Source organism: Oncorhynchus gorbuscha, linkage group LG19 (assembly GCF_021184085.1).
Source record: "Oncorhynchus gorbuscha isolate QuinsamMale2020 ecotype Even-year linkage group LG19, OgorEven_v1.0, whole genome shotgun sequence".
NCBI classification, from domain to species: Eukaryota; Metazoa; Chordata; class Actinopteri; order Salmoniformes; family Salmonidae; genus Oncorhynchus; species Oncorhynchus gorbuscha.
This window is the reverse complement of record NC_060191.1, coordinates 53987097-54013320: the sequence shown is the minus strand read 5'-3', so window position 1 is coordinate 54013320 and position 26224 is coordinate 53987097. Positions and strand designations below refer to the sequence as shown.

At 44.4% G+C, this 26224-nt stretch overlaps 2 protein-coding genes across 6 annotated transcripts; one reads left to right on the top strand and one right to left on the bottom strand.

Moving 5' to 3' along the window:
• The first annotated feature begins 373 nt into the window (after positions 1-373).
• On the top strand, positions 374-20989 carry LOC124005512 (clathrin heavy chain 1-like). 5 transcript variants are annotated; one of them, XM_046314864.1, is made up of 34 exons: positions 374-924; positions 1780-1987; positions 2372-2374; positions 5410-5678; positions 5958-6119; positions 6229-6342; positions 6473-6646; positions 7544-7741; positions 7925-8125; positions 8376-8528; positions 8663-8785; positions 8985-9122; positions 9224-9388; positions 9602-9782; positions 9927-10090; positions 10232-10357; positions 10484-10626; positions 10861-11095; positions 11210-11332; positions 11933-12078; positions 12233-12416; positions 12561-12753; positions 13403-13560; positions 13679-13951; positions 14116-14283; positions 14457-14606; positions 14794-14925; positions 15048-15158; positions 15827-15997; positions 16196-16417; positions 17085-17105; positions 19249-19286; positions 19369-19444; positions 19616-19759. In XM_046314864.1, exons 1-33 carry the CDS (start codon positions 883-885, stop codon positions 19397-19399), a joined length of 4920 nt encoding a protein of 1639 aa, XP_046170820.1. In that variant the 5' UTR covers positions 374-882; the 3' UTR covers positions 19400-19444; positions 19616-19759. The 5 variants fall into 5 exon arrangements, with proteins under 5 accessions (XP_046170820.1, XP_046170815.1, XP_046170816.1 ...); XM_046314859.1 differs by lacking the exon at positions 19249-19286 and having other exon boundaries at positions 19616-20989; XM_046314860.1 differs by lacking the exons at positions 2372-2374; positions 19249-19286 and having other exon boundaries at positions 19616-20989.
• Positions 19858-25957, bottom strand: cfap45 (cilia and flagella associated protein 45). The gene is made up of 12 exons (XM_046314865.1): positions 25731-25957; positions 25476-25589; positions 25123-25265; positions 24738-24882; positions 24417-24587; positions 24051-24229; positions 23758-23887; positions 23391-23537; positions 23035-23148; positions 22724-22917; positions 22204-22428; positions 19858-21611 (listed from the first exon to the last, which is right to left on the bottom strand). The coding sequence occupies exons 1-12, from the start codon at positions 25731-25733 to the stop codon at positions 21536-21538; spliced, it is 1641 nt and encodes a 546-aa protein (XP_046170821.1). The 5' UTR covers positions 25734-25957; the 3' UTR covers positions 19858-21535.
• Between the last annotated feature and the right edge of the window lie 267 nt (positions 25958-26224).

Below are 26224 nucleotides of genomic sequence, written 5' to 3'. Positions count from 1 at the left end.
CACAAAATTATACAATAATTCAGAAAGGATCTGCATGGGACAGTACTACAGGACATTATGGACAGTAGCATGCATGACAGGTGCTGTTCTATGTTTCGAATTTATTTAATGATAAATCACTCATTCTAGAGCTGAGACCCTGTGACAGACACGATATTGAAACAGCTGCCTGTCTGAAGCGTGATTAATCCGGAACTGATGTAAAAAAGAGCGAATGACGTGATAAATTGGAACTCATTGTAAAATAAGAGTCAATAAGTGTTTGGCCAAATATACACATTAAAGTGTGTTTTTGACCGTTCCATGTCGAAAGCAAAGATGAAATCACAGATGGAACGATCATGTTGGGATGTCCTTCCCAAGATATCCCCAGCTGCTTCCGGATTGAGAACATTCTGACAAAGCTGGTGGCAAATGAAGATGGTTTACTCAGACCGTTTAACTCTGAAAATGTTTCACAATTCCGGTTTACTTAAGGGGTGGTTCTCAATGCGACAGCAGCTTAGTCTTGTCGGTTTAGTTAATTGACCGTATAAACAAAACACTTGGAGTGGGATATCTCGCTTCCTCTTCCATCTCTGATTCTGAGTCGTTTCCGCCGCCATTGCAGGTTTGGACTGAGATCAGTGCTAAAGCCACTGCCATCCATTCAGGCAGTGGAGAACGCACAAACATCCAGCGGCTACACTTGACATACGATTTTGGAATCACGACTAAGAAAATATACAAAATAACACATTGATTGGACGTAAAGATTCACTGTCTGACTACGATTTAAGAATCTGAGTGAGGAGGTCGTAGCTAGCACAGTGCTAACCTAGCCAGCTATCGTAGCTGCTTCGCTAGAATTTCAGGACACCGTAAAAGCAAAGAAAACCCGCAATGGCACAAATACTACCTATCCGCTTCCAGGAGCACCTGCAGGTATGAAAACAATATAGTTAAATACTAGTCGTGACCAGGTAGCGTAGCTATCGCGCTACACACCTCCAGATTTTTCTCGACTGCTTGATGATTTTCGCTAACAAGCTAGCGAACTGTAGCTAGCTGTCCAACACCTGCAGCGAAATGAATGACCTCTCTTCCACCGTTGCTATGCAATGTTAACCTGCTAGCGAAAAGACTAACCAGTGTGTCAGCTAGCTAGTTAACTTTAGGGTTGCCATCAAACGTAACGTTAACAAACTGCTTTCGTATGACCGCTACTATTTGTATTGGCCTGTTAACTCAAACATATTTAATGGCTAGCTACTTAACTAGAACGATGTTTCTGCGTGACAGTCCATTCAATAACCGCTAGATGTATTTATCTATGTCTGCTAGTCTGACACTGATCTTAGATTACCTTGGACCTTCATTCAGGTAAGGCAGGTGTTGAGTTAAATTGGCTTAATCAACAGACATTAGTTCTATGCTGGTCAAAACGGCACAGTTAGCTAGTTAATACTAGTATTATTTATTTGGATGTAGCTAGTTATATGGCTATAGGATGACAAAAGGGTCATGTGTTTGAGTCTTTATAAATGGCTAACTACATCACGAATCATCAACATAACATCTTAATCAATTAACCTGTGCATGGGCCTTGAGGCCAGTTAACCCACTGAACTAAAGCTACGGCATTAGTTCCAGGACAGGAGCCAACACGTTCAGGTCTCAGACAAGATTACTCACTCATCATGCAAGCATTGTTCACAGAGCCACCTCTGCAACACAGTCACGCTAACAATTGTTTTTTCAATAAACCATTCAAAAAAAATGTAATTATATTTCCTTTAGCTCCAGAACCTGGGGATCAACCCAGCTAACATTGGATTCAGCACCCTGACTATGGAGTCTGATAAGTTCATCTGTATAAGAGAGAAGGTGGGCGAGCAGGCACAGGTGGTCATCATTGATATGGCCGACCCCAACACTCCCATCCGTAGACCCATCTCTGCAGATAGCGCCATCATGAACCCTGCTAGCAAAGTCATTGCCCTCAAAGGTAAGTACTTCCACTTACCCCACCCCCTGAACAGTTTCCTTTGACTCAACTAATATGTACAGAGGCTGTGTTTTTAACAATTGAATTCGCCCAAACTAAGTGGTTAACTACAACTTTGATTGCTGTTGACCATCATTTCCCTGTGTGTTGCTGTCTTAATGTTTGTCAGCAAGTTATTGATCTAGACCTGTCACATTCTGCTTTGCGTGTTAATGACCATATACAGGCCTGTAGTAAAACTGCTTGTAATTTGCAATTTATAGTCCAATTTGAAATAGTAACTCCATTGTACACTGATAAAATTGTCATACAATCATGAATGCTTGTCTATTTTTGCTTGTTTTTGCTCTTTTCGTTTCTTAATGCTTTCTTATATGTTTGCAGACGGTGAGTTGGATTTTATATATCATGAGTTGTGGAAGTTGTAATCATGTTTGCACTGTGTTGGAATGTCTGTCCAGTACTGTGTATGTACTGTTTACATAGGAAGGAGTGTTAGAAAGTAGAATGGAAGCACAAGGGGGATGATTTAAAGAGCGGGAGAATATAGGATAAATGACAAACAGAAAATGGAAATACAAGGAAGTTCATCAAGACCTCTAGGGTAGAGGAAACAAATCCCTGATGTAAAACGTCTGAGTATGCCATGTGCACCTTTTAATATCGACAAGTCCCCATTATGGCACATTGCACACTACTGTCTCAATGGCCTAGAGATCAAGGCTTGCACAGGCTGAGACGGTGAAATATTCCTCTGAAGCAAGATCCTTGGGATAACTTTTGATAATTTGTTATTCATGCACCTATTATAACTATATCCAGTTTGAGAGCTGGTCTTGGCCTATAGGCCGAAGTAGTCATGGTTTGCATGATTTTGTCAGTGCGTCCTTGACTGCAGTGTAAGAGCGAGACTTGCATTCAGAGACCAAATGTATTGCAGATCCTGCATATTATTAGACTACAGGAAAATCAGATATGCAATGCAATATTTATTTCAATGCTAGACTATGGTAGCCAAATCCATTTGTATTTTTGTGTTGATTGATTAATGTTGATTTGACACCCCACCCCTGTATATTGGTCTTTATGTAGCCTATAATGTATTATATTTTAATTGTTTACTTGTCAGGCAAGATAAGTGATGACACATTTGATATATCTGCATTAGATGGGCTAACCTGTTGTTTTTATATATTTTCGATGGTAACATGTAAGAACTATAGCAGGTTCATCATAGGCTACAGCCACAAGAAATGAATGACTAGGAAACTCTTTCATTGCTCCAATAATAAGCCTGAAATTAAATTGGTGTCAGTCGGTGCATCCCAAGACACTTCTCGTACCTCATCACATCTGTTTGTGCTTTGTGGTCTTGCGTTAATCTGCATTCAGACCCAACCCAAACTCCTTCATTCATCTCAGGATTAATAGTGGGTTAGGAATCCTGTAGAGCTGCTTGAACTTCAGATTCACACCCCTGAAGATGACTTATGACTAAGCAGATACGTTAGAACTTGAGTAGAAGGGCCTTATACAGCCTCTGGCTTTTGTTGTTAAAGCCTGAATTCAAAATTGATTTTAAAAATGTGTTGATACCCCATAATTACAAAGTGAAAACACGTTTTTAGAAATGCTTACAAATGGATTGAAAATAAAATAGTGAAATCTAATTTACATAAGTATTCACACCCCTTTGCTGTAACACTCCAAATTGAGCTCGGGTGCATTCAACTTATTTTGATCATCTTTGATGTCACTACAACTTGATTGGAGTCCACTTTTGGCAAATTCAATTGTTTTGGCATGATTTAGAAAGAAACACACCTGTGTATGTAAGGTCCCACAGTTGACAGTGCATGTCAGAGCAGAAACTATATCATGAAGTCTGAGAGAATTGTGATGAGGAATATATCTGGGGAAAGGTATAAAACAATTTCTAGAATGTTTAAAGTTTCCGAGAGCACAGTGGTCTCTGTCATTGGGAAATAGAAAAAAATATGGAACTACCCACACTGCCTAGAGCTGGCCGTCTGAGCAACCGGGAAAGAAGGACCTTGGTCAGGGAGGTGACTAAGAACCCAATGACCACTCTGACAGAACTACATAGTTCCTTGGCTGAGATGGGAGAAGCTGCCAGAAGGACAAGTCTACAGCACTTCACCAATCTAGGCTTTAAGGGAGTGTGGCCGGACAGAAGCCACTCTTGAGAAAAACGCACATGACCTCACGCCTTGAGTTTGCAAAAAGGCACGTGAAAGACAGAGCGTAAGGCAAAATATTATGTGGTTTAATGAGATCCTCTGGCCTGAATGCAGAGCGCTATGTCTGGAGAACCAGGCACAGTTCATCACCTGTCTAACACCATCCCTACCTGAAGCATGGTGGTGGCAGCATCATGCTATGGGGATGCTTTTCAGCGGACTGGGAGACTGGTAAAGGGGGAACAATGAATGAAGCAAAATTGATGAGAACCTGCTTCAGAGTACAAATGACTTTAGACTTGTGACAGGATTTCTGTTCCAACAGGACAATGCATACAACCCCAAGCATACAACTAAAGCAATGCTGGAATGGCTTCAGAACACGAATGTAAACGGTCTTGAGTGGCCCAGCCAATGCCCAGACTTGAATCCCATTGAAACTCTGTGGAAAGACTTGACTTCACTGCTGATCCCCCATCTAACTTAACAGCTTGAGAAAATCTGCAAGGAAGAATGGGAGAAAATCTCCAAATCCAGATGTCCAAAGCTGATAGACATACCCAAAACTACTCAAAGCTGTAATTGCTGCCAAAGGCACTTCTACAAAGTATTGACTCAGGGGTGTGAATGCTTATGTAAAAGAGACATTTCTATTTCATTTTCAGTAAATTTGCAACATTTCAATAACCCATGTTTTCACTTCGTTATTATGTGGTGTTGTGCGTAGATGGTTGATAAATCTATTTAACCCATTTTGAATTATTCAGGTTGTGTCACAACAAAATGTTGGAATAAGTCATGGGGTATGAACTGTCTGAAGGCACTTGTTTGTAAGTTGTCAATTCACCCAGTCCCAAGAGGTTGTTGCTTATTAGCCTCATCTGGATTGGTCAGTGTCTTCTGCCTTTTGTATTGAGTGTTTTCATAACTGAATGCAGATCTGACCATGTTATTGGTTGTCTGCTGTGGTCTTGCTTTCTACATTGCAAGTGCTGTTTTGTATGGTCATTTAGTGGTGCTCGCACCGAACCATGACTACCAATAGTTCTAAATCAAGCCGAATTTGCTATTACAGTATTTTAATTTTCCCTATAGTATGTTTGTGTGTGGTGATTAGTAGTTGACATTAGTTAGTGGTGATGGTGTTTATTTATTTTATTTAACCTTTATTTAACTAGGCAAGTGCTATATCATTATACCTTTTTCTGTATGAATTTTCAGCTGCAAAAACCCTCCAGATTTTCAACATTGAGATGAAGAGCAAGATGAAGGCTCACACCATGACTGATGATGTCACTTTCTGGAAGTGGATCTCCCTCAACACTGTAGCACTTGTCACAGACAACGCCGTCTACCATTGGAGCATGGAGGGAGACTCCCAGCCAGCCAAAGTCTTTGACCGACACTCCAGCCTTGCAGGCTGTCAAATCATCAACTACCGCACCGATGCCAAACAGAAATGGCTGCTTCTCATTGGGATTTCAGCACAGGTACTGAAATAGAAGGAATTATATTGTATTTCTGGTTGACACTAGCTGTAATCTACTGTAAAGTGACATGCAATTTTTTTAATTAATCAGTTAGTCCTTGTGAGTGTCCACTCTTCTGTACAGCAATACACTGACCTGATAGAGGCTAATCTCTTGGTTTTTAACTGTATTGAAGCTTGAACGTCTTCATGAAATGTTCTGCCCTGAAGGCTTATTTACCACTGGAAAAAACTGCTGTAAGACTAGCTCTTATACAGTCTGTGTTTTCCCTGATTTTAGCAAAACCGTGTGGTGGGAGCCATGCAGCTGTACTCTGTGGACAGGAAGGTGTCCCAGCCCATTGAGGGCCACGCCGCAGGCTTTGCCCAGTTCAAAATGGAGGGCAACACAGAGGAATCCACACTGTTCTGCTTCGCTGTCCGAGGGCAAGCTGGAGGAAAGGTAGGACTCTCAGCATGGACATGGAGTAGTCAGCAAGTGCTGTAATTTAATGGGGCGGGGGGGGATTGGAGATGTTGTTTTTCTTCTGAATATGTTTTTGCTTTCCTAGTTACACATAATTGAAGTGGGGACCCCACCAACAGGCAATCAGCCGTTTCCAAAGAAGGCAGTGGACGTGTTCTTCCCTCCTGAGGCCCAGAATGACTTCCCTGTAGCTATGCAGGTACTGGAACCACTTCACGGTAGACTGACAAGCACTCAATCCTATTCCATACAGACATGCAGGGCCTCAGCATTAATACCCGCTATGATACAGCTACTGAAGCCGTGTGTCCCTGCTCTCTGTCCTCTAGATCAGCTCTAAGCAGGATGTTGTCTTTCTCATCACCAAATATGGCTACATCCACCTGTATGACCTGGAGACTGGCACCTGTATTTACATGAACAGGATCAGCGGGGAGACCATATTTGTTACAGCCCCACATGAACCAACCGCTGGCATCATTGGAGTCAACAGGAAAGGACAGGTAAGTCTCCACTGGGTAGCCAGGAGTGAAGGGGAGTGTGTTAGTCCTTTTATCGGGAGTAACCAAATACCAGTGAGCTGATCAATGAGTTTCCTTTCCACACACAACCATTAAATATTCAGGAGGATGGAAAGCTGATCCATGTCTGTAGAGCCCACTGCTCCAGCTCTCCTCAGAAATCACAAATACTATACCTGTGTGATGGCTTGAGAGTCCCATTTATTAAACAGTGTGTGTTAGAAATTGTGTGGCAGTGTGCTTTTGTCTCTTAAGAGTATGATTGATGTGTGTGACTAGGTGACCTTGGCTGAGGGAAGCCTCAGCAGTGAGCACCATGTGAAACACAGTTGGAAGTCCCCTCAGGCGTCCTAATCTCCTTAAAGCTCCTGGCTCGCTAACCCTCCAAGTCTGCTGCTCCTTTACATCTTTATGTATCAAACACATACATACATACATACATACATACATACATACATACATACATACATACATACATACATACATACATACATACATACATACATACATACATACATACATACATACATACATACATACATACATACATACATACATACATACATACATACATACATACATACATACATACATACATACATACACACATACACACATACACACACACTGCTCCATGGGGATGGCCATCTGTGTACTTAATGAATCTACCAAGCCTAATTCACAAATACCATTCTCTATTCCAGCAGCAATTTTTTTACACAGTCAATTCAATTTGGAATAAATATGAGTTTAACAAAGGAATGATATACCAATTTTGTTACAATTGTCTCCACTTATAAACTAATGTAATAGTACACATCTTCATGTCTGTATAGGAGTGGACTCTAACCCTGTCTGTGTGTTAATGCGTTTGTCCAGGTGTTGTCCGTGTGTGTGGAGGAGGAGAACATCATCCCCTACATCACCAACGTGCTCCAGAACCCAGACCTTGCCCTGCGTATGGCTGTACGCAACAACCTGGCCGGGGCCGAGGAGCTGTTCGCCCGCAAGTTCAACACCCTGTTCGCTGCAGGGAACTATTCTGAGGCTGCCAAGGTGGCCGCCAATGCTCCCAAGGTACTGCCAATGCACCAAAACACCCGAACAATGACATAATCGCTATCTGTGGGATGATATTTTGTCTGCAAAACATATTTCTGTCTTGTGGATGTTTTCTTTTCTCTACTCGTTCTGTCTTTTATAGTTATCACACTTTTTAAAATGTCATCTTGCATTTTTCGCACCTTTCCTCCTCCCCAGGGTATCCTGCGTACCCCAGACACCATCCGTAAATTCCAGAGTGTGCCAGCCCAGCCGGGCCAGACCTCTCCCCTGCTGCAGTACTTTGGCATCCTGCTGGACCAGGGCCAGCTCAACAAGTTTGAGTCCCTGGAACTGTGCAGGCCCGTCTTACAGCAGGGACGCAAGCAGCTGCTGGAGAAATGGCTGAAAGAGGACAAGGCAAGGAAACCATAGTTATCATAATAAACTGATACTATAGCTTTGTTCACTGTTAAGTGCGGATGTTCAACATTGAGCTTCACAGTTTTATGTTCCAATTATGTGTTGCTCAACATTTAGCACTGGTCTGTTCAAATATGCCTGTAACTATTGGGCTGGCTAGGACTCGGTTAGAAACAGTGTTGGTTAGGAATTCACAGCTTGTTGTGAGTTGTCTCAATGAATGAACATAGCATGTATTATTCTACAGCTGGAGTGTTCTGAGGAGCTGGGGGACCTGGTGAAGTCAGTGGACCCCACTCTGGCCCTCAGCGTCTACCTCAGGGCCAACGTGCCCAACAAGGTCATCCAGTGCTTCGCTGAGACCGGACAGTTCCAGAAAATTGTCCTCTACGCCAAAAAGGTTAGTGGTGTTTATATTTTTATCTACTAGACCTGTCCAATAACATTTGACTTGACACAAAATGGAGTTCTGTAATATGGTCAAATTAGATTGTGTTCAACTATACGTATATGTTTTCCGTATTTTCACTCTAGGTGGGTTACACCCCAGACTGGATGTTCCTGCTGAGGAACGTGATGAGAATCAGTCCAGAACAAGGCCTGCAGTTCTCCCAGATGCTGGTGCAGGACGAGGAGCCGCTGGCTGACATCACACAGGTCAGAGGGCAAAGGGCCAAACGTCTTCCCCACCTCAAGAATTCATTTATCGTCCTATTTCTTTTTAGATTTAAATTTGCTGAATGGAAAAAAAACCTGTTTCATTGCTTTTCTGTGAGGTGGCTGTATCAAATGATGGCTGTATACAGTAACATGAATGATGTGTGGTAGCTGATGTATTGTCTGTCTCCCTGTTCAGATCGTTGACGTGTTTATGGAGTATAACCTGATCCAGCAGTGTACCTCCTTCCTCCTGGATGCCCTGAAGAACAACAGGCCTGCTGAGGGGCCTCTGCAGACACGCCTGCTGGAGATGAATCTGGTCCACGCCCCACAGGTACACATGCATATCATACCCACGGCAATGTTATGTTTTTTGTTCCACTGACTCGTAGACTCTATATTAAATAAATGCTGTTTTTTTTCCCCCCACTTCAGGTGGCTGATGCCATCCTGGGCAACCAGATGTTCACCCACTACGACCGTGCCCACGTTGCCCAGCTGTGTGAGAAGGCTGGCCTGCTGCAGAGGGCTCTGGAGCATTACACCGACCTGTACGACATCAAGCGGGCTGTGGTGCACACACACCTGCTCAACCCTGAGGTATAGGACTCTATCTAACACACAATCACACACTGCATGGAAAAGAATGTCCTTTACCAGAATGTTCATAGTCTTGGAGAGCGGTGTGTGTGCGCTTGTTGTTTTTTGCTCTTAAGAAATGTGACCTTGACTAATGTGTGCATCTTCTGTCTGTGCACTGACTCTGTGTGTGTATATATATATATATATATATATATTGACTCTGTTCTACAGTGGCTGGTGAACTTTTTTGGCTCCCTGTCAGTGGAGGACTCTCTGGAGTGTCTTCGGGCCATGCTGTCGGCCAACATCCGTCAGAACCTGCAGATCTGTGTCCAGGTGGCCTCTAAGTACCACGAGCAGCTCTCCACCAACTCCCTCACTGAGCTCTTTGAGTCCTTCAAGAGCTTCGAAGGTAAGCAGACCATACACCTGACGCAAACCACCTAGTCTTGTCCTCACCTGCATGGAACATGGTCATGAGTGTCTCAACAACCACAGTTGTACTTCCTTTTGCTCGATCTGTATAGGGACTAAGTTCTGTCTCTGTTCATTCCAGGTCTGTTCTACTTCCTGGGTTCCATCGTTAACTTCAGCCAGGACCCAGAGGTCCACTTCAAGTACATCCAGGCAGCCTGCAAGACGGGACAGATCAAAGAGGTGGAGAGGATCTGCAGAGAGAGCAACTGCTACGACCCCGAACGAGTCAAGAACTTCCTCAAGGTAAGGGAGAAAAAGGAGGCATACTGCAACATGACATCACAGCTCCGCATACTTTGATCTTTATTTGGTTAATTACCCTGAAAGCCAGGTCTGGATGTTAGTTTGATTCTGTGAGCTGATATGAATCTTGCCTCTTCACAGGAAGCTAAGCTGACTGATCAGCTCCCCCTGATCATCGTGTGTGACCGCTTCGACTTTGTCCACGACCTGGTCCTCTACTTGTACCGCAACACCCTGCAGAAATACATTGAGATCTATGTGCAGAAGGTATACAACCTCCTATTAACCTGTGTAGGACTTTACAGCTTCTTTATTCACACGGAATTAAAGGGTCACTACCATTGTATGATTTATAAATGTTCTGTAACTAAAATATATATTTGTGTATGTCAGGTGAACCCCAGCCGTCTGCCGGTGGTGATTGGAGGGCTGCTGGATGTGGACTGTGCTGAGGATGTGATTAAGAACCTGATCCTGGTGGTGAAAGGACAGTTCTCCACTGATGAACTGGTGGCTGAGGTGGAGAAGAGGAACAGGTAAGGAGCATGGGGACATGATTTGTCTCAGCCCAGACTGGCTTTATATTAAAGGGGCCTGTCTTGCGAGGGCTTGTTTTTGTCACCAACTGCAGCTGTAGTGCATTTAATTGTGACATTACTTCTGAAAGAGAAAGTAGGATGAAGTGGTGCTGTTTGACCCAGTTAAAAGTGGAAATATGTCTAGTTTATGAGCGCCTGAAACTTGAAAATGTATCTGTGTGTTGTCTCCAGACTGAAGCTGCTCCTACCCTGGCTGGAAGCCCGTATCCACGATGGCTGTGAGGAGCCAGCTACCCACAATGCCCTGGCCAAGATCTACATCGACAGCAACAACAACCCAGAGCGCTTCCTGCGTGAGAACACCTTCTACGACAGCCGCGTGGTGGGCAAGTACTGTGAGAAGAGGGACCCCCACCTGGCCTGCGTTGCCTACGAGAGAGGACAGTGTGACCAGGAGCTCATTAATGTGAGTGGGGAAATAATAAATACGTTTTAACTTGACGAGTACGTTGAAATGGTAATTTAGCAGTGTTTGCATATGTTTGGCCTCATACTGATCATCTTACATTTCCTGTAAAAGGTGTGCAATGAGAACTCTCTGTTCAAGAGTCTGTCTCGCTACCTGGTTCGCCGTAAAGACCCTGAGCTGTGGGCCAGTGTGCTGCTGGAGACTAACCCATTCAGAAGACCCCTCATCGACCAGGTATGGACCTGTTCCTGCATGTTAGAAATGCTAACATCGGGGCTCCCGAGTGGCGCAGTGGTCTAAGGCACTGCATCGCAGTGCCACTAGAGATTCTGGGTTCGAGTCCAGGCTCAGCCGGCTGCGACTGGGAGATCCATGGGGCGGCGCACAATTTGGCCCAGCTTCGTCCGGGTTAGGGGAGGGTTTGGCCTGGGATGGGATGTCCTTGTCCCATCGCACACTATCGACTCCAGTGGCAGGCCGTGCACAGTGCATGCTGACACAGTTGCCAGGTGTACAGTGTTTCCTCCTACACATTGGTGTGGCTGTCTTCCGGGTTGGGTTGTGTTTCGGAGGAATCACGACTCTCGACCTTCGCCTCTCCCGAGTCCGTACGGGAGTTGCAGTGATGAGACAAGACTGTAACTACCAATTGGATACCACAAAATTGGGGCGAGAACATCATCCTCACGAAAACCATTGTCCCAACCTCTACTGCGACGCCCCACCCACACTTTCCTCATATTCCTCATGATGGTTCAATTGTTATTTGTGACCCATTTTGGCTCCATTCTGGAGTAATGATTGATGTTGATTATGTCTCTTATCTTTTATCAGGTTGTTCAGACTGCCCTGTCTGAGACCCAGGACCCAGAGGAGGTTTCAGTCACAGTCAAGGCCTTCATGACTGCAGATCTCCCCAACGAACTCATTGAGCTGCTGGAGAAGATCGTTCTGGATAACTCAGTCTTCAGTGAACATAGGTACTAGGGCTACTGAAGCTCTACTATCTGTGCTCACTGGCAGACTGAGCTGTCCATTGTGTGTCTGCTCTTTCAATACTGGGAAGCTTTGGAATGTTAAACTTTCGTTTTACTTTGTCAATGCTGAGCAGAATTCATCTGTGTTTTTATTCAGAAACCTTCAGAATCTGCTGATTCTAACAGCCATCAAGGCAGACCGTACCCGTGTAATGGAGTACATCAACCGCCTGGACAACTACGACGCCCCTGACATCGCTAACATCGCCATCAGCAACGAGCTCTTTGAGGAGGCATTCGCCATCTTCAGGAAGTTTGACGTCAACACCTCTGCCGTGCAGGTCAGTGGTCAAGTCTTTTGCTCTGGGAAATGGACCATTGACCGAACAGTTGCCGGTTCAATTCACATTGTGGACAATGCTACTGTTCTGCTTGAATTCTACAGATCAAGAGGTGAACTTGCCAATTTTTCTCTATGTTTTTAGGTTCTGATTGAGCACATTGGGAACCTGGACCGGGCCTATGAGTTTGCTGAGCGCTGCAATGAGCCTCCAGTGTGGAGCCAGCTGGCCAAGGCTCAGCTCCAGAAGGGTCTGGTGAAGGAGGCAATCGACTCCTACATCAAGGCTGACGACCCCTCTGCCTACATGGAGGTGGGCCAAGCTGCAGCCCAGAGCGGTAAGAGACAACATTGCTCCACGTAATGTCCAGCATACGAGCAACAACATTTTTCAATGTAGGCTTACCATTTGAGGTGAAGGTATTGAAATGCTAAATGGGGGTAACGTAGTCTGGGTATCAGTCTCTGGTTCCACTCTTTGTGTGTCATGCCAATCTCAACGTTCAGTATGCAGCTGAATTTCTGGCGATGTTGCTCATTGGTTGTAGGAAATCATTCATATTTCCCATGACAACATATGGAGCCTCGAAACAAACATTTAGCTGTTAGCTAGGAAAGTTTTATTTTGAGGCATAAAATCAAAGCTAATGGGTTTTGTGGTTGGAATTGCAGTATGTTTTTAGTTTGAGAATTTTGGTGTGAGCTAAACTTTTGACCAATTGGTTTAGTCTGGAGAAGCAAAATGGTTGCCGAGCAACCAGACACCAACACAATCTGAGAGAGGAAAAAGGTGTTAGTTTCAATATTTGCGTAAGGATAGCTGTGAGGGTTATCGATTAAATCATGATTCAAATGATAGAATGTTCAGAATTGAAGAAAGACCAGTATCTGGCAAATGACAGAGTACAAGGAGTAGAATGTAATAGCTGAACAGAGATGGCAACCAGGCAAGGGGAAAATGGCTTAGTGTTCCCCTACTATCCTCAGGTAACTGGGAGGACCTAGTGAAGTTCCTTCAGATGGCCCGTAAGAAGTCCCGTGAGTCCTACGTGGAGACCGAGCTCATCTTCGCCCTGGCCAAGACCAACCGCCTGGCTGAACTGGAGGAGTTCATCAATGGACCCAACAACGCCCACATCCAACAGGTACTCTCCAAACACGATATACACACGCTGCCACACACACACAGGTTTACCTGACACATCCCTCTCCGTCACTGCTGACCAGTATCATACGTTTTCTTATTGTCTTTCTCTATACCAGGTGGGTGACAGGTGTTATGATGAGAGGATGTATGATGCGGCTAAGCTGCTCTACAACAATGTGTCCAACTTCGGGCGGCTAGCGTCCACCCTGGTCCACCTGGGAGAGTATCAGGCCGCCGTGGACGGAGCCCGCAAGGCCAACAGCACCCGCACCTGGAAAGAGGTGTGCTTTGCCTGTGTGGATGGGAAAGAGTTCCGCCTGGCCCAGATGTGTGGCCTGCACATCGTTGTCCATGCTGATGAACTGGAGGAGCTCATCAATTACTACCAGGTAAGGTACTACCATTTGGTTCAATTACTACCAATAGTCACTCTCTCATAGCAATTGCCTTATCCAGGCAAGCGCTTTTAACCCCATCATACCACAGCATGTGATAAATGTGTTTTTAATGGTCCTGTGTTGATTGAAGATGCCATGGTTGTGTTTGTCTCTAGGACCGTGCTTACTTTGAGGAGCTGATCACCATGCTGGAGGCAGCCCTGGGTCTGGAGCGGGCTCACATGGGCATGTTCACCGAGCTGGCCATCCTCTACTCCAAGTTCAAACCCCAGAAGATGAGGGAGCACCTGGAGCTCTTCTGGTCCAGAGTCAACATTCCAAAGGTGGGAGAGGAAGAACACTGCCAGATAGATGTCTATATGCAAGGGGATTCAAATGATCTGCATAGTCTTCCTATTTTATTTGTTTCATATGTTATTTGTGTGTGAGAGATTCAGTGACTATCTCAGTGTGCTGTTTTGGGGTGGGTGAAGGTAATGTTAATGCGTGTCTGCAGGTCCTGAGGGCTGCAGAGCAGGCCCACCTGTGGGCGGAGCTGGTCTTCCTCTATGACAAGTATGAGGAGTTTGACAATGCCATCATCACCATGATGAGCCACCCCTCCGATGCCTGGAAGGAAGGACAGTTCAAAGACATCGTCACCAAGGTAACTGACTGACTGCAACAACACCCAATCTCAGCATTGACTGGATCTCATGTTTTAGATTTGCAAACATTTTGTGTTCGTCACTCAAGGTTAAGATGTATTCCATGGTCATTGTATTAGACCAAGTATTTGTCTCTGAATTGAAATCCACATCCTGCAGCTGAATGTATGAGGCTTGTGATTCCAGGTGGCCAATGTGGAGTTATACTACAAGGCTATCCAGTTCTACCTGGAGTTCAAACCATTGTTATTGAACGATCTGCTCATAGTGTTATCACCACGACTCGACCACACCCGCGCTGTCAACTTCTTCATGAAGGTACTGGGACGCTACTGTGTCCATACTTGATAGCTTTCAATCTATCTTGTATGTCAAGATTTGGCATTCAGAACGACCTGCTTGACTGTCCACTGACTGAACTTTTCTCTGTCCACCTCCAGACCAAGCAGCTGTCACTGGTCAAGCCATACCTGCGGTCAGTGCAGAACCACAACAACAAGGGTGTCAACGAAGCACTTAACAACCTCTTCATCACAGAGGAAGACTATGCGGTACTAAGATCTTTGAACATACAGTGGCAAGAAAAAGTACAGTTGAAGTTAGAAGTTTACACACTTAGGTTGGAGTCATTTAAAACTAGTTTTTCAACCACTCCACACATTTCTTATTAACAAACTATAGTTTTGGCAAGTCGGTTAGGACATCTACTTTGTGCATGACACAAGTAATTTTTCCAACAATTGTTTTCAGACAGATAATTTCACTTATAATTCACTATCACAATTCCAGTGGTTCATAAGTTTACATACACTTAAGTTGACTGCCTTTGAACAGCTTGGAAAATTCCAGAAAATGTCATGGCTTTAGAAGCTTCTGATGAGCTAATTGACATCATTTGAGTCAATTAGAGGTGTACCTGTGGATTTATTTTAAGGCCTACCTTCAAATTCAGTGCCTCTGCTTGACATCATGGGAAAATCAGACCTCATAAAAAAACAATATAGACCTCCACAAGTCTGGTTCATTCTTGGGAGCAATTTCCAAACGCCTAAAAGTACCACGTTCATCTGTACAAACAATAGTTTGCAAATATAAACACCATGGGACCACGCAGCCATCATACCGCTCGAGAAGGAGACTCGTTCTGTCTCCTAGAGATGAATGTACTTTGGTGCGAAATGCAAATTACTTTCTCTTGTGACTACTCTGTCCTGTCCAGGCCCTGCGTGCCTCCATCGATGCCTACGACAATTTTGACAACATCACCCTGGCCCAGGGCCTGGAGAAGCACGAGCTGATTGAGTTCAGGAGGATCGCTGCCTACCTCTTCAAAGGCAACAACCGCTGGAAGCAGAGCGTGGAACTCTGCAAGAAGGACAAACTCTACAAGGTCCAGCTTCTCCAAATTTATATTAACTCATATTGTGTCTACAGACCATTGACCATCAGCTCACACAGATACCCATGATGATGTTGTTTTTGTAAAATGTGTGGGTCATATCATTGCTTTTAGATATGTCACTGTCTGAATTCTCTCCCCTTGTGTCTCCCCTGTTTTGATGTGCCTGTCTGGTGTTTTGGTGTGTAGGACGCCATGCAGTATGCGTCTGAGTCAAAAGACGTGGAGCTGGCTGAGGAGTTGTTGGCCTGGTTCCTGGAGGAGGACAAGAAGGAGTGCTTTGCTGCCTGCCTCTTCACCTGCTACGACCTGCTGAGGCCTGACGTAGTGCTGGAGACGGCCTGGAGGCACAACATCATGGACTTCTCCATGCCCTACTTCATCCAGGTCATGAGGGAGTACCTCTCCAAGGTGGGTTAGGTTGGCCACTCCTCGGGTGGCAGTTCACCCCATACGGTATTTTAAACATGACCTAAACCCTTACCAGACTATCAGTGTCTCTAGTGAAAAGTAGGTACTGTTAACATGGTGATGCAATTTGAGTTCACCTTTTAGGAGATTTTAAACAACCACAACTTCAGCCGATCTCATCCTGTTCTGTTTATCTCGATCATGATACCGGTAATCATGTTTCTTTTTGATTTTGATTTTATCTCTGCTACTTTTCCATACAAAAGTTCAGGAGATTCATACTGCTTAGTATTCTCCATGGCACATATTTGTCATATGGCAAGAAATACCAGAACTATCCATTCTTGTGATTGAACAAAATGGTAGTAGAGTCTACTGGGAGGGCTCTTGTAAAAAAATATGCATGCTATGTTAAGCTTAATATAATGATATTTTAGAAACAAGTCTGCTGATTATAAATATTGTAATTCTAACTTAAAAGTACCACATCAACAATTGTACTAGAGCTTGCATTTGTATCAAAAGTGGCTCATTTCCATCTCTCGCTGTGATTTTTCTTCTGTTTTCTTTGTTGATCTGATGATTCCACATTTGTTCTCTCTGTTGGGGGAGAGTTTCAGTGTTTTTTTTTTTTCTCCTTAAGTTGCCTCTCTGAATTCCCTTTCAGGTTGATGCGATTAAGGAAAAGGTGAAAGTCCAGTCCATTTCCAGTCATTCTTTTTGACCCCCTGTAGTCAGTAGTTTGGAGGAGTAAAACTAGAGGAAACTGCATGAGTCTGTCCCCTCCCCATGTCACTGCTGCTTCTGACTCCACACCTTGACTAGACAACCCACCCAGAGTCGTCTGGAGTGGGGCTCTCCCACCCTGCCTTGGTGAGCTGCTGGGCATGCTGGGGTTTGGAATGGCTCTGTTAGCTATTTCTCTTTGTTCCAGGGTTGAATCAGTGACTGACCAATCAGGATTCAGGAACTCATTCACCCCAGCAACACCCAAACAGAGGGATGTTTAGTTCCATTCCTTTGAGGCATGTCCACATAAACCAGCAAACTCAGTAACTGACCAGGAACAGGAAAGGATAACCTACTGTAGTCAGACAATCCTCTCCCTTAAACCTGTAGATACTAATGAAAAACTACCACTGTCTGTAATATCCCCGAGCTGCTGTTGGCTTGAGTCTGTGAGAATCTGTACCACTTGCCATTTAGTGATCAACCTTGGTAGGGTAATGAGGTTTGATTTGTACTGAAATGTATGTTAAAACAGCCCTGGGACCACATTTGAATTGTTCAATGTTGTCCTTATAGTGAAGTTATGTAGCCTCACATTTGGCTATGCACAGCTGTAGACTGCTGTAAAGTGGGAGTGTAGAACATACTCTGTATGGAAATTGAAGTGACCATTCTTTCAGAGTTCCTTCTTATATAACTGTTTATGGAATTAACTCGCAAAGTTAAAAAAAGTTAAATATCCTGATCCTGAGTGGCGCAGTGGTCTAAGGCACTGCATCTCGGTGCAAGAGGCGTCACTACAGTCCCTGGTTCGGATCCAGGCTGAATCTTATCCGGCTGTGATTGGGAGCCCCAACGGGGCGGCGCACAATTGGCCCAGCGTCGTCCGGGGTAGGCAGTCATTGTAAATAAATTGTTCTTAACTGACTTGCCTAGTAAAATAAAAATTGGAACATGTATGTAGATGTTTTTTTGTATGTTATTATAATTTCGTTCCTTTGCTTTGTTATTAGTTGCATTGTAGTTTCTTTGCTATTCCAGAACTTAAGTGTGGGGTACTGTGTGTGCTTAGGGTGTGGAACGCGTGTTACAAACTTGTAGTGTGTTCAGGGCAAGCATGCATTTCACCCTCCATAGCATTTGCAGCACTTTGGACAGGCTAGGAGACATCGTTGTTGGCTGTGCCTGCTTCGCGACGCCTTGACTGGCCGTACAAACCATCCCTCCATCCTCTCACTCCCTCCACTGTGGCTCTCTGCCTCTCATGCACTCTTCTAAACAGACAAATGAACCTAACTGCCGCTTCAGCATGTCTCTTTCCCCTTCAATGAGCCTACAGCCTGTTCACCTGTATCTTAAAACAATGTACTGACTTTGTTTTGCCAGATAGCAAGTATGTAGAGAACTGAACCTTTTGTTGTGCTCTGACAGGAGAGAAGTAACTGTCTCAAGTTGCCTTATGGTTTTCCAGAAGTGATATTGTGAATTTTCAGGATGAATAGGTTGTTTCACTTACATTCAAGACGCTGCTCGTTTTTTTCTTGTGAATTGTCAGTCTTATCTTGTCTTACAATTCCTGCTCTGAGCTGCTTAACAACTTTTCAAGAGGACCGACAGGATAAAGATTTGCCATATTTGCTGGTCGACAATTTAATGTAAATATAATCTTACCATTTAGAGCTTTTTTTTTATTGTGGTTTCCAGTTGATTCGTTGGATCTGTTCTACTTAATGGCAGGGAAAGTTTTCTTGTTAGCATTTGTGGTAGTGCTTGTAATCCCTGGTAGTTCAGTTTCTGTGACGTTGGACCATATTAGAGCTGTTGAAATGGGTTTGGTTCTCTACATACAGTCCAAACACATGGAAATAGATTCATCTGGTGGCTGGATGGTGGGACCATTGTTTTTGTTTAGGCCTAGCTGTGTGTCTAATCTGAAGTTAGACTTATTTACAACCCTAATGCTTGTCAAGATTGGTAGCTAGTAACACCAGTAGCCACTAGTGACAATTCCTGGTAAAAATATTAAAAACTCCCACACCTGTAGCATGGCCTGCCTCTTGCAGCCTGTTTTAATCTTGACTTTATTCGTCTCTGCCTGTCAGGAATGGTCCCATCGGCTAGCCAGTGAAATAACCCAGAGGTCAGTTATAAGGGCGTCTCATTAGAGCTCCCCTTGCTGGTTGTGTCTGGTTAACATGCTCACTTCTCTGCTTGCCTCTCAGGTCGACAAGCTTGACGCCTCAGAGTCACTAAGGAAACAGGAGGAGCAGAACACCGAGTCCCAGCCCATTGTTTATGGTACGACGACCTCTACATAACCCTGCCCCTCTATTGGTTGAATATGTTAAACGGGGGCTATTATGCTTTGCTTTGTAGTTTTAGCAACTAGGCAATGTTAACCCTTTAGAGTCAGTTTGTATTAGCAGTTTTGGCATGATCTCATGCTAGTGTCCTCTGTTTGTGTTGCAGGCACACCCCAGCTCATGCTCACTTCAGGCCCTGGTCAGGCTGTGCCCCCCCAGCCTGGCTACGGAGGTTACGGCTACCCAGCAGCACCCGCTGGTTACGGCCAGCCTCCCCAGCCTGGCTTTGGCTACGGCATGTGAATGCCCACCCCAACCCCTAAGTCATCTGTTTCTCTCCTTATGTTCCTCACCAGCCTACCATGCTCTTCTACTCACAGAATAGACAAACATCAAGCAAACCTGTGCTCATTCAATTATTTTTATTCTGTTCTCCCTTAACTGCAATGAATGACTTTTTTTTTATTTGTATTTTTTTTTTTAACAGAAATTGGACAACTTTTTTTTTTTGGTTTTCCACATTCCATATTTATGACTACTGAACACTTCCTTTGTTTTTTTTAACAGGTTTATGTTATGTATTTAAGTGGACCTTAGAAAGAAGCAGTTAGCCTTTTTGAAGTAGTTGGAACATCTGATTTGCACTGTCGTGAGAAGAAACTAATAGAAACCCTTAATTTTGATGTACTGAACGTGTGAACAGTTTACATTGTCTATTGTCTGTATAATGCATTTCATTATTGTATATTCTGAAAAAAGGTTACATAATATTTGAACATATATTGCCACTTCAATGACTATAGCTAGCAACACTAAGTAACAATAGTATATTCTGCACAGGCGTGTAGCTTTATGGAGTTTTAAATGCATAGACGTATGTATCTGAGTGTGTGTTCTAATGATCTAAATAAGAATTTGAATCCCCCTCGGCCTATACTGGCTCTACAGTCAACCCCAGTAGATGTTAGTCCTCCTTTGTTGACTCTGTGTGTTTAATCTAGGTGACCTGTTTTGCTGTGTACAGTGCTTGTGTGTGAGACTGTGTCTGTGTATATGCAGGGGCGATCGACGGCTGACTGCAGACCCGTGTCTGTGTATATGCAGGGGCGATCAACGGCTGACTGCAGACCCGTGTCTGTGTATATGCAGGGGCGATCGACGGCTGACTGCAGACCCGTACATGTGTATTTACTCATCACCCTCCTTGTGCTGAGGTCTGTGGATGCCAGGTGTTGTGGTGTTCTAGGTCACCATATTTTTGTGTGTACATAAGAAGGATCATTAAAAAAAAAAGTGGCGATCCTACTTGTCGTCCTCCTCAGCTCTGTCCCGTTTGGTTCGGTCAGTGCGATTGGCTCTGAGAACAAATAGAGGAATTGGAGGACAGGCTCCTTTTGGTGTCCTAATGTCAACTTGTTTAGATCAGTAACACTCCTGTAGGTTATGTATTTCAATGGTTATTATGAAGAATTAGATCTCAGTACTACAGCATAGTGATTTGTTGAGAATGGTCTGAAATAAAAGCCTGTATTTACCTTGATGTATTTATTCCCAAAGTGCTTTTGAGCTGTGTGTGTAAAGTGTCATCCTAATCTCTGAACATACCTTTCTATTATCATGCATATTAACAATAAACATAGTCATAAAAGCCATGCTGAAAGGGACATTTAAAAGACTAAATAAAAATGATATCCTGTAGATAAAATAATATTGGGTCCTGTATGACTGGAATCTGTTAGACACAGTCCAATTAATTGATCTAACAAAAAAACAGTAAATTTTAAAATCACATTTAAGTCAATATATTAACAATACATGTTTATTTTTGCTTTGATCAGTTGTTGAATAGTTCATGTGCACTACTTAAGGTCATGCCTACAGTACAATTATAAATATTCATAGTTTGTAATAGTCATCTTTATTCAGAAATGATCTAATGATCACTAACACAAAGGTGCTGCACTAGATTTATACCCTGTACTAATTATTTTCTCTACCCTGTCAAAGTGTGATGGCAGTGCCAATTTATCTCTATTGTGAAATCTTTGATAAAGATCAGGGTTTGTGTTGCAGTCTGTCAGTCATGCTAGTGAGCCAGAGCAGGGAGAGCATGCACCCTTCTCTCCACTTCATTGCAATACTTCTCTGGAAGTCCAGCAGCCCTACAAGTAAAATGAACAAACATGAATTACAAAACTAAACCTGACCATCCCCCCAAAAACACTTGGTTTACACACAGTGCTGTTGCTTTCACGTAATATCCTCTGTTCCCCTCAATTCTACGTACCACTTTGTCCGTTTACATAGGAAGTCCCCACCCAGTCCCTGTACATAGTTAGTCCCCACCCAGTCCCTGTACATAGTTAGTCCCCACCCAGTCCCTGTACATAGTTAGTCCCCACCCAGTCCCTGTACATAGTTAGTCCCCACCCAGTCCCTGTACATAGTTAGTCCCCACCCAGTCCCTGTACATAGTTAGTCCCCACCCAGTCCCTGTACATAGTTAGTCCCCACCCAGTCCCTGTACATAGAGTTAGTACCCCCCCAGTCCCTGTACATAGTTAGTCCCCACCCAGTCCCTGTACATAGTCCCCCCCCAGTCCCTGTACATAGTTAGTCCCCACCCAGTCCCTGTACATAGTTAGTCCCCACCCAGTCCCTGTACATAGTTAGTCCCCCCCAGTCCTTGTACATAGTTAGTCCCCACCCAGTCCCTGTACATAGAGTTAGTCCCTACCCAGTCCCTGTACTTACTTGAGCTCCCTGAGCTTCTTCTCCTTGATCTCATCAAGGCGGATGCGGCGATGGCGGGCCTCCTCGTCCAGCCGGTCTCCCTCTTTGTAGACCTCCCTGCGCAGGGCGATGGCCTGCATCTCCCGCTCCCTCACCTGCTGGCGCACCCCGTCAGCGTGACGCAACACCTTGATCCTGTGTTTCTCCTCCTTGTCCTTCTCCTTACAGATGGATACCTGCTGGGCCCTGGGGTGAGAGAAAAAAACTGGCTGTAAAACGCAACTGCTAATACAGAGACCTTTACTAACATTTTAAAGTCTGGTTGTCCAAGGCATAACATAGTGTTATGCTCTGATTTATGAAACCGCCTATAATACAAGTACAGTTATCGGGTTAGTACAGTAGTAACTTCCCACTGGGCACAGATCAATTCAACATCTATTCCACGTTGGTACAACGTAATTGCATTGATATGACGTGGAAACAACGTCACTGAGCAGTGTATGCTCAGTGGGTACATCTACATTGTGTCATGGTGTACCTCAAAACCCTGTCAAACTCAGCCCTCTCTCGCCCAGCCTCGATGGATAGGAGGTGCTCCTTATGTGTGACCTGCTCCAAGCGAGCTGCCTTCAACCTCTCCTCAACATCCACCTTCTTCTTGAGCTGCTCCTTCTCTTTTCTCCTCCAATCTCTCTCTGCTCCCTCCTGGTTCCTCCTGGCTCGAAGCTCATCCTTACAGCCATACACAAAACCACTGTAACCATTCCTCCATACCTTTTATGATCAATTACGACAACAACAGGTCAGTGTGAGCCACTGTAAAACAAATGAAACTTTGGTGCTACTCACCTGCTCTGCCTTGTGGTCTTTTTCTCTCTCCTGTAGGGCTCGCAGTCTGGCCACGTCCTTCTCCTTCTCTCTCTTGATGCGTCTCTGTTCAGCCTCGTACTCAGCCTCCCGCTCCTGTAGGGGTCACACAAAAGTATATTTGGCTGTGTTAACACGGGCATTCTAATTCAGCTTTTTTTCTCTAATTATTGGTAAAAGAACTGATTTGATTGCTCAAAATACCAATTTGTGGATAAATATTACACTTAGGCTGCCAGTGTAAACTTAGCATGACACACCTTTTTTGCCCTTTTGCTTTCTAACCCAAAACAAGAAGACCAAACCTATAATAAAGTCCATAATGGAGTAACTCTTACCATTTTCTTGTGGGTGTACTCCATAGCCCGGAGGTCAGCCAGTCTCTCCTCCTCTTTGTTGCGCTCCTTGGCCAGCAGGCTGTCCTCATTGATACGGAGGATCTCCTGCTGCAGACGCTGCTGCTCCTCCTTCTTCCTCTCCAGAGCCTGGGAGACACACCACACCATTCTGTTGTTTATTATTCCTTATGCCTAACTGCATTACGATTCATTCATTAATGATATTCATTAGTTGCAAGAGTACAAACAGATCTGGGACCAGGCTAATTCATGAGGAATTTCTAACTGAAATTCAAAGTGGTAATACATTACCCTGGCGATAAAACTGTTGTACTGCACAAGAAGACTTGTCTCTAACTAATAATACCTCCAGCTCCTCCATCTGCATCTTCTCCAGGTTCTCCAGCATCTGCTGGCCCTCCTGCTCCTTCATCTCATTCTGCAGCATCCTGTCCTCCAGACGCTCCTCAATCTGGTTTATAATCAGCTGCTTTCCCCTATAGACACACACAGGGAAGACAGCTGAGGCATTACAGTTTGGAAGAGATGTAGTGTATTTGCTTTTAAATGGGCCATTTGTGTGTGTGTGTGTGTGTGTGTGTGTGTGTGCGTGCGTGTGCGTGTGCGTGTGTGCGTGTGCGTGAGCGTGTGTGTCCTCACTGGATCCTCTGGTGTTTGCGCAGCTCGTCGATCTGCTCCTGGGCCTCCAGGGCTCTCCTGCGGTCCACCTCCATCATGGCATCCAGACGCCTCTCCTCCTCCTGTAGCTCAGCCAGGATCTGCTGCCTCTCTAGGATCTGGGCATCCCTCACCGCGTGGCACCGGGCACCCAGGATCAACTGGCCACAACAAAAGGGTACCATACACGACACACACAAGGACATGAAGATGGAATAGTCTGGATAGGGCATGGGTATAATAACTGGAGAAAAGTGTGATATTGCAGTGATGTTGGGACTGAAGTTGAGATAAAACAAATAAAAAGAGTAGCGAAGAGAGAGTGGACGGTTGATTCTCTTGCTGTACCTCATTGAGTTTCTTGACCTCGTCCTCCTGCTCCATCCTCATGGCGTTGGCCCTCTCCAGCAGATACTGAGCTCTTTCCTTGGCCTCGACCTCCAGTTCACTTAGGCCCTGGTTCTTCTGACGAGACAGGTCAGCCTGGCGGATATGGGCCTTCCTATCCTCAGCAGCATCCTGGTCAAGAAAAACAGCAACATTGGAACAGTGCAAGGGTTAGTTTGGGTGTAATGCTGTAGCTGGGACCCTGTACTGCCAGTTAGTCACCCAGCTTTCATGTGGTAAAGGTTGCTTACAAATTCATCAGGTACATTTGTCCCTTCTCACCATAGCTGCTTCTCTCTCCCTCCTCTGGGATTCCAACGTGAACTCCCGCTCCTCCTTGGTTGAAACCAGAGAAGCTGTTGTGATCCGCTCGATATCAGTTGGGCGGAGGATGATAGACAACCCAGACGGATCCTTACTCGGTATCCTGGAAAAATGACAGCATGATTTGTTTTTATTTTGTAATTCACCACCACTTGTAAAATGTGATTGTGGGATATGTTTATTGGTGCAACGTAGGTTCATGGAACTGGATGGCATTCTCTTTTATAATGAGTAAACAGTAATAAACACTGCCAAGTGTAGTACTGTTATTTTCACAAAGCATTAGACTTGATGATCACATCAAGTAAACGAATGAGAAGTTGAGGTATTGACTGATACTTGCTTCAGGTCTCGGATGAGGTCCTTTGTGATGATGCGAACTGTCTCTAGGTTCTGAGTCTTCTGACTTGGAGCAGACCTGGACTGGCCCCTGGGTCCGAACCGGCCACCCCTCTCAGCGTCCTTGACATTGCAGGCTGACAGAGCCTTGAGTAAGAAAATCCAACATACATTTACACCAATTCTCTATCTCACACGCACGCACGCACACACACACGCACGCACACACACACACACACACACACACATACATACATACATACATACATACACAGACCTTGCACAGTTCAATTGTCACATCGTATTGCTATGTGTTAATCCAATGCAGATCAAAGAAATGGCTGACATATGGCCCACCTGTTTTGGGGTTCCAAAGAGGCTCTCATCCACATGAGAGGTGAGTGCCAGGGTGCGATAGCGACGTGAATGGGAGCTACCAGAGAGCCTAGATGAAGACCCTATACTCTGCGGCTGCGACAAAGTCAACAGTGTTGGTGCTGGTAGAGTTATACAGTAATTGAAAGTGTGTACAGACCAGCAAATAATTATGACTTTCATGAATGTCATTTTTATGTCAAGCAAGATTGTGGGCCTGTCTCTGATTCTACTTACCATGATGATCGTCAAAAATAGTCCACTATCATCAACCAAAATAAATAACAGCTAAAATAATGACAGGAAAGTCACCATTATAATAACACAACGAATATCCAAGGTTAGGAAGCACCTAGTTAGCTATTTTTCGTTCTTAATTATGGAAGAAGTCTTTGGCATATCCCTGAAAATGAGATGTTCTGTTGTTGTGTATCCATGGAAACCCTGATCTTAAAACAGAAGAGTCCACGTGGCCTCTGTACCCGCCCTCTTGACACAGCCAGATGAATCATCTATTGTCGTGTAGACTTTCTATTAAGGTGAATCAGAGGTGCCTTGATACAATGTTTGGTTTTAGTGCATGCATGCAGCATGTTCGATATAATATACAAAATGTGCAATGCATGTTGCTGTATGGTGGAGGTGGTACATCACACTTTGTGCTCACTAAGTGGCGCCAAAGTACCTAATCTCTGCAAACGAGACAACCCAGCAACTATGTAACACACCGT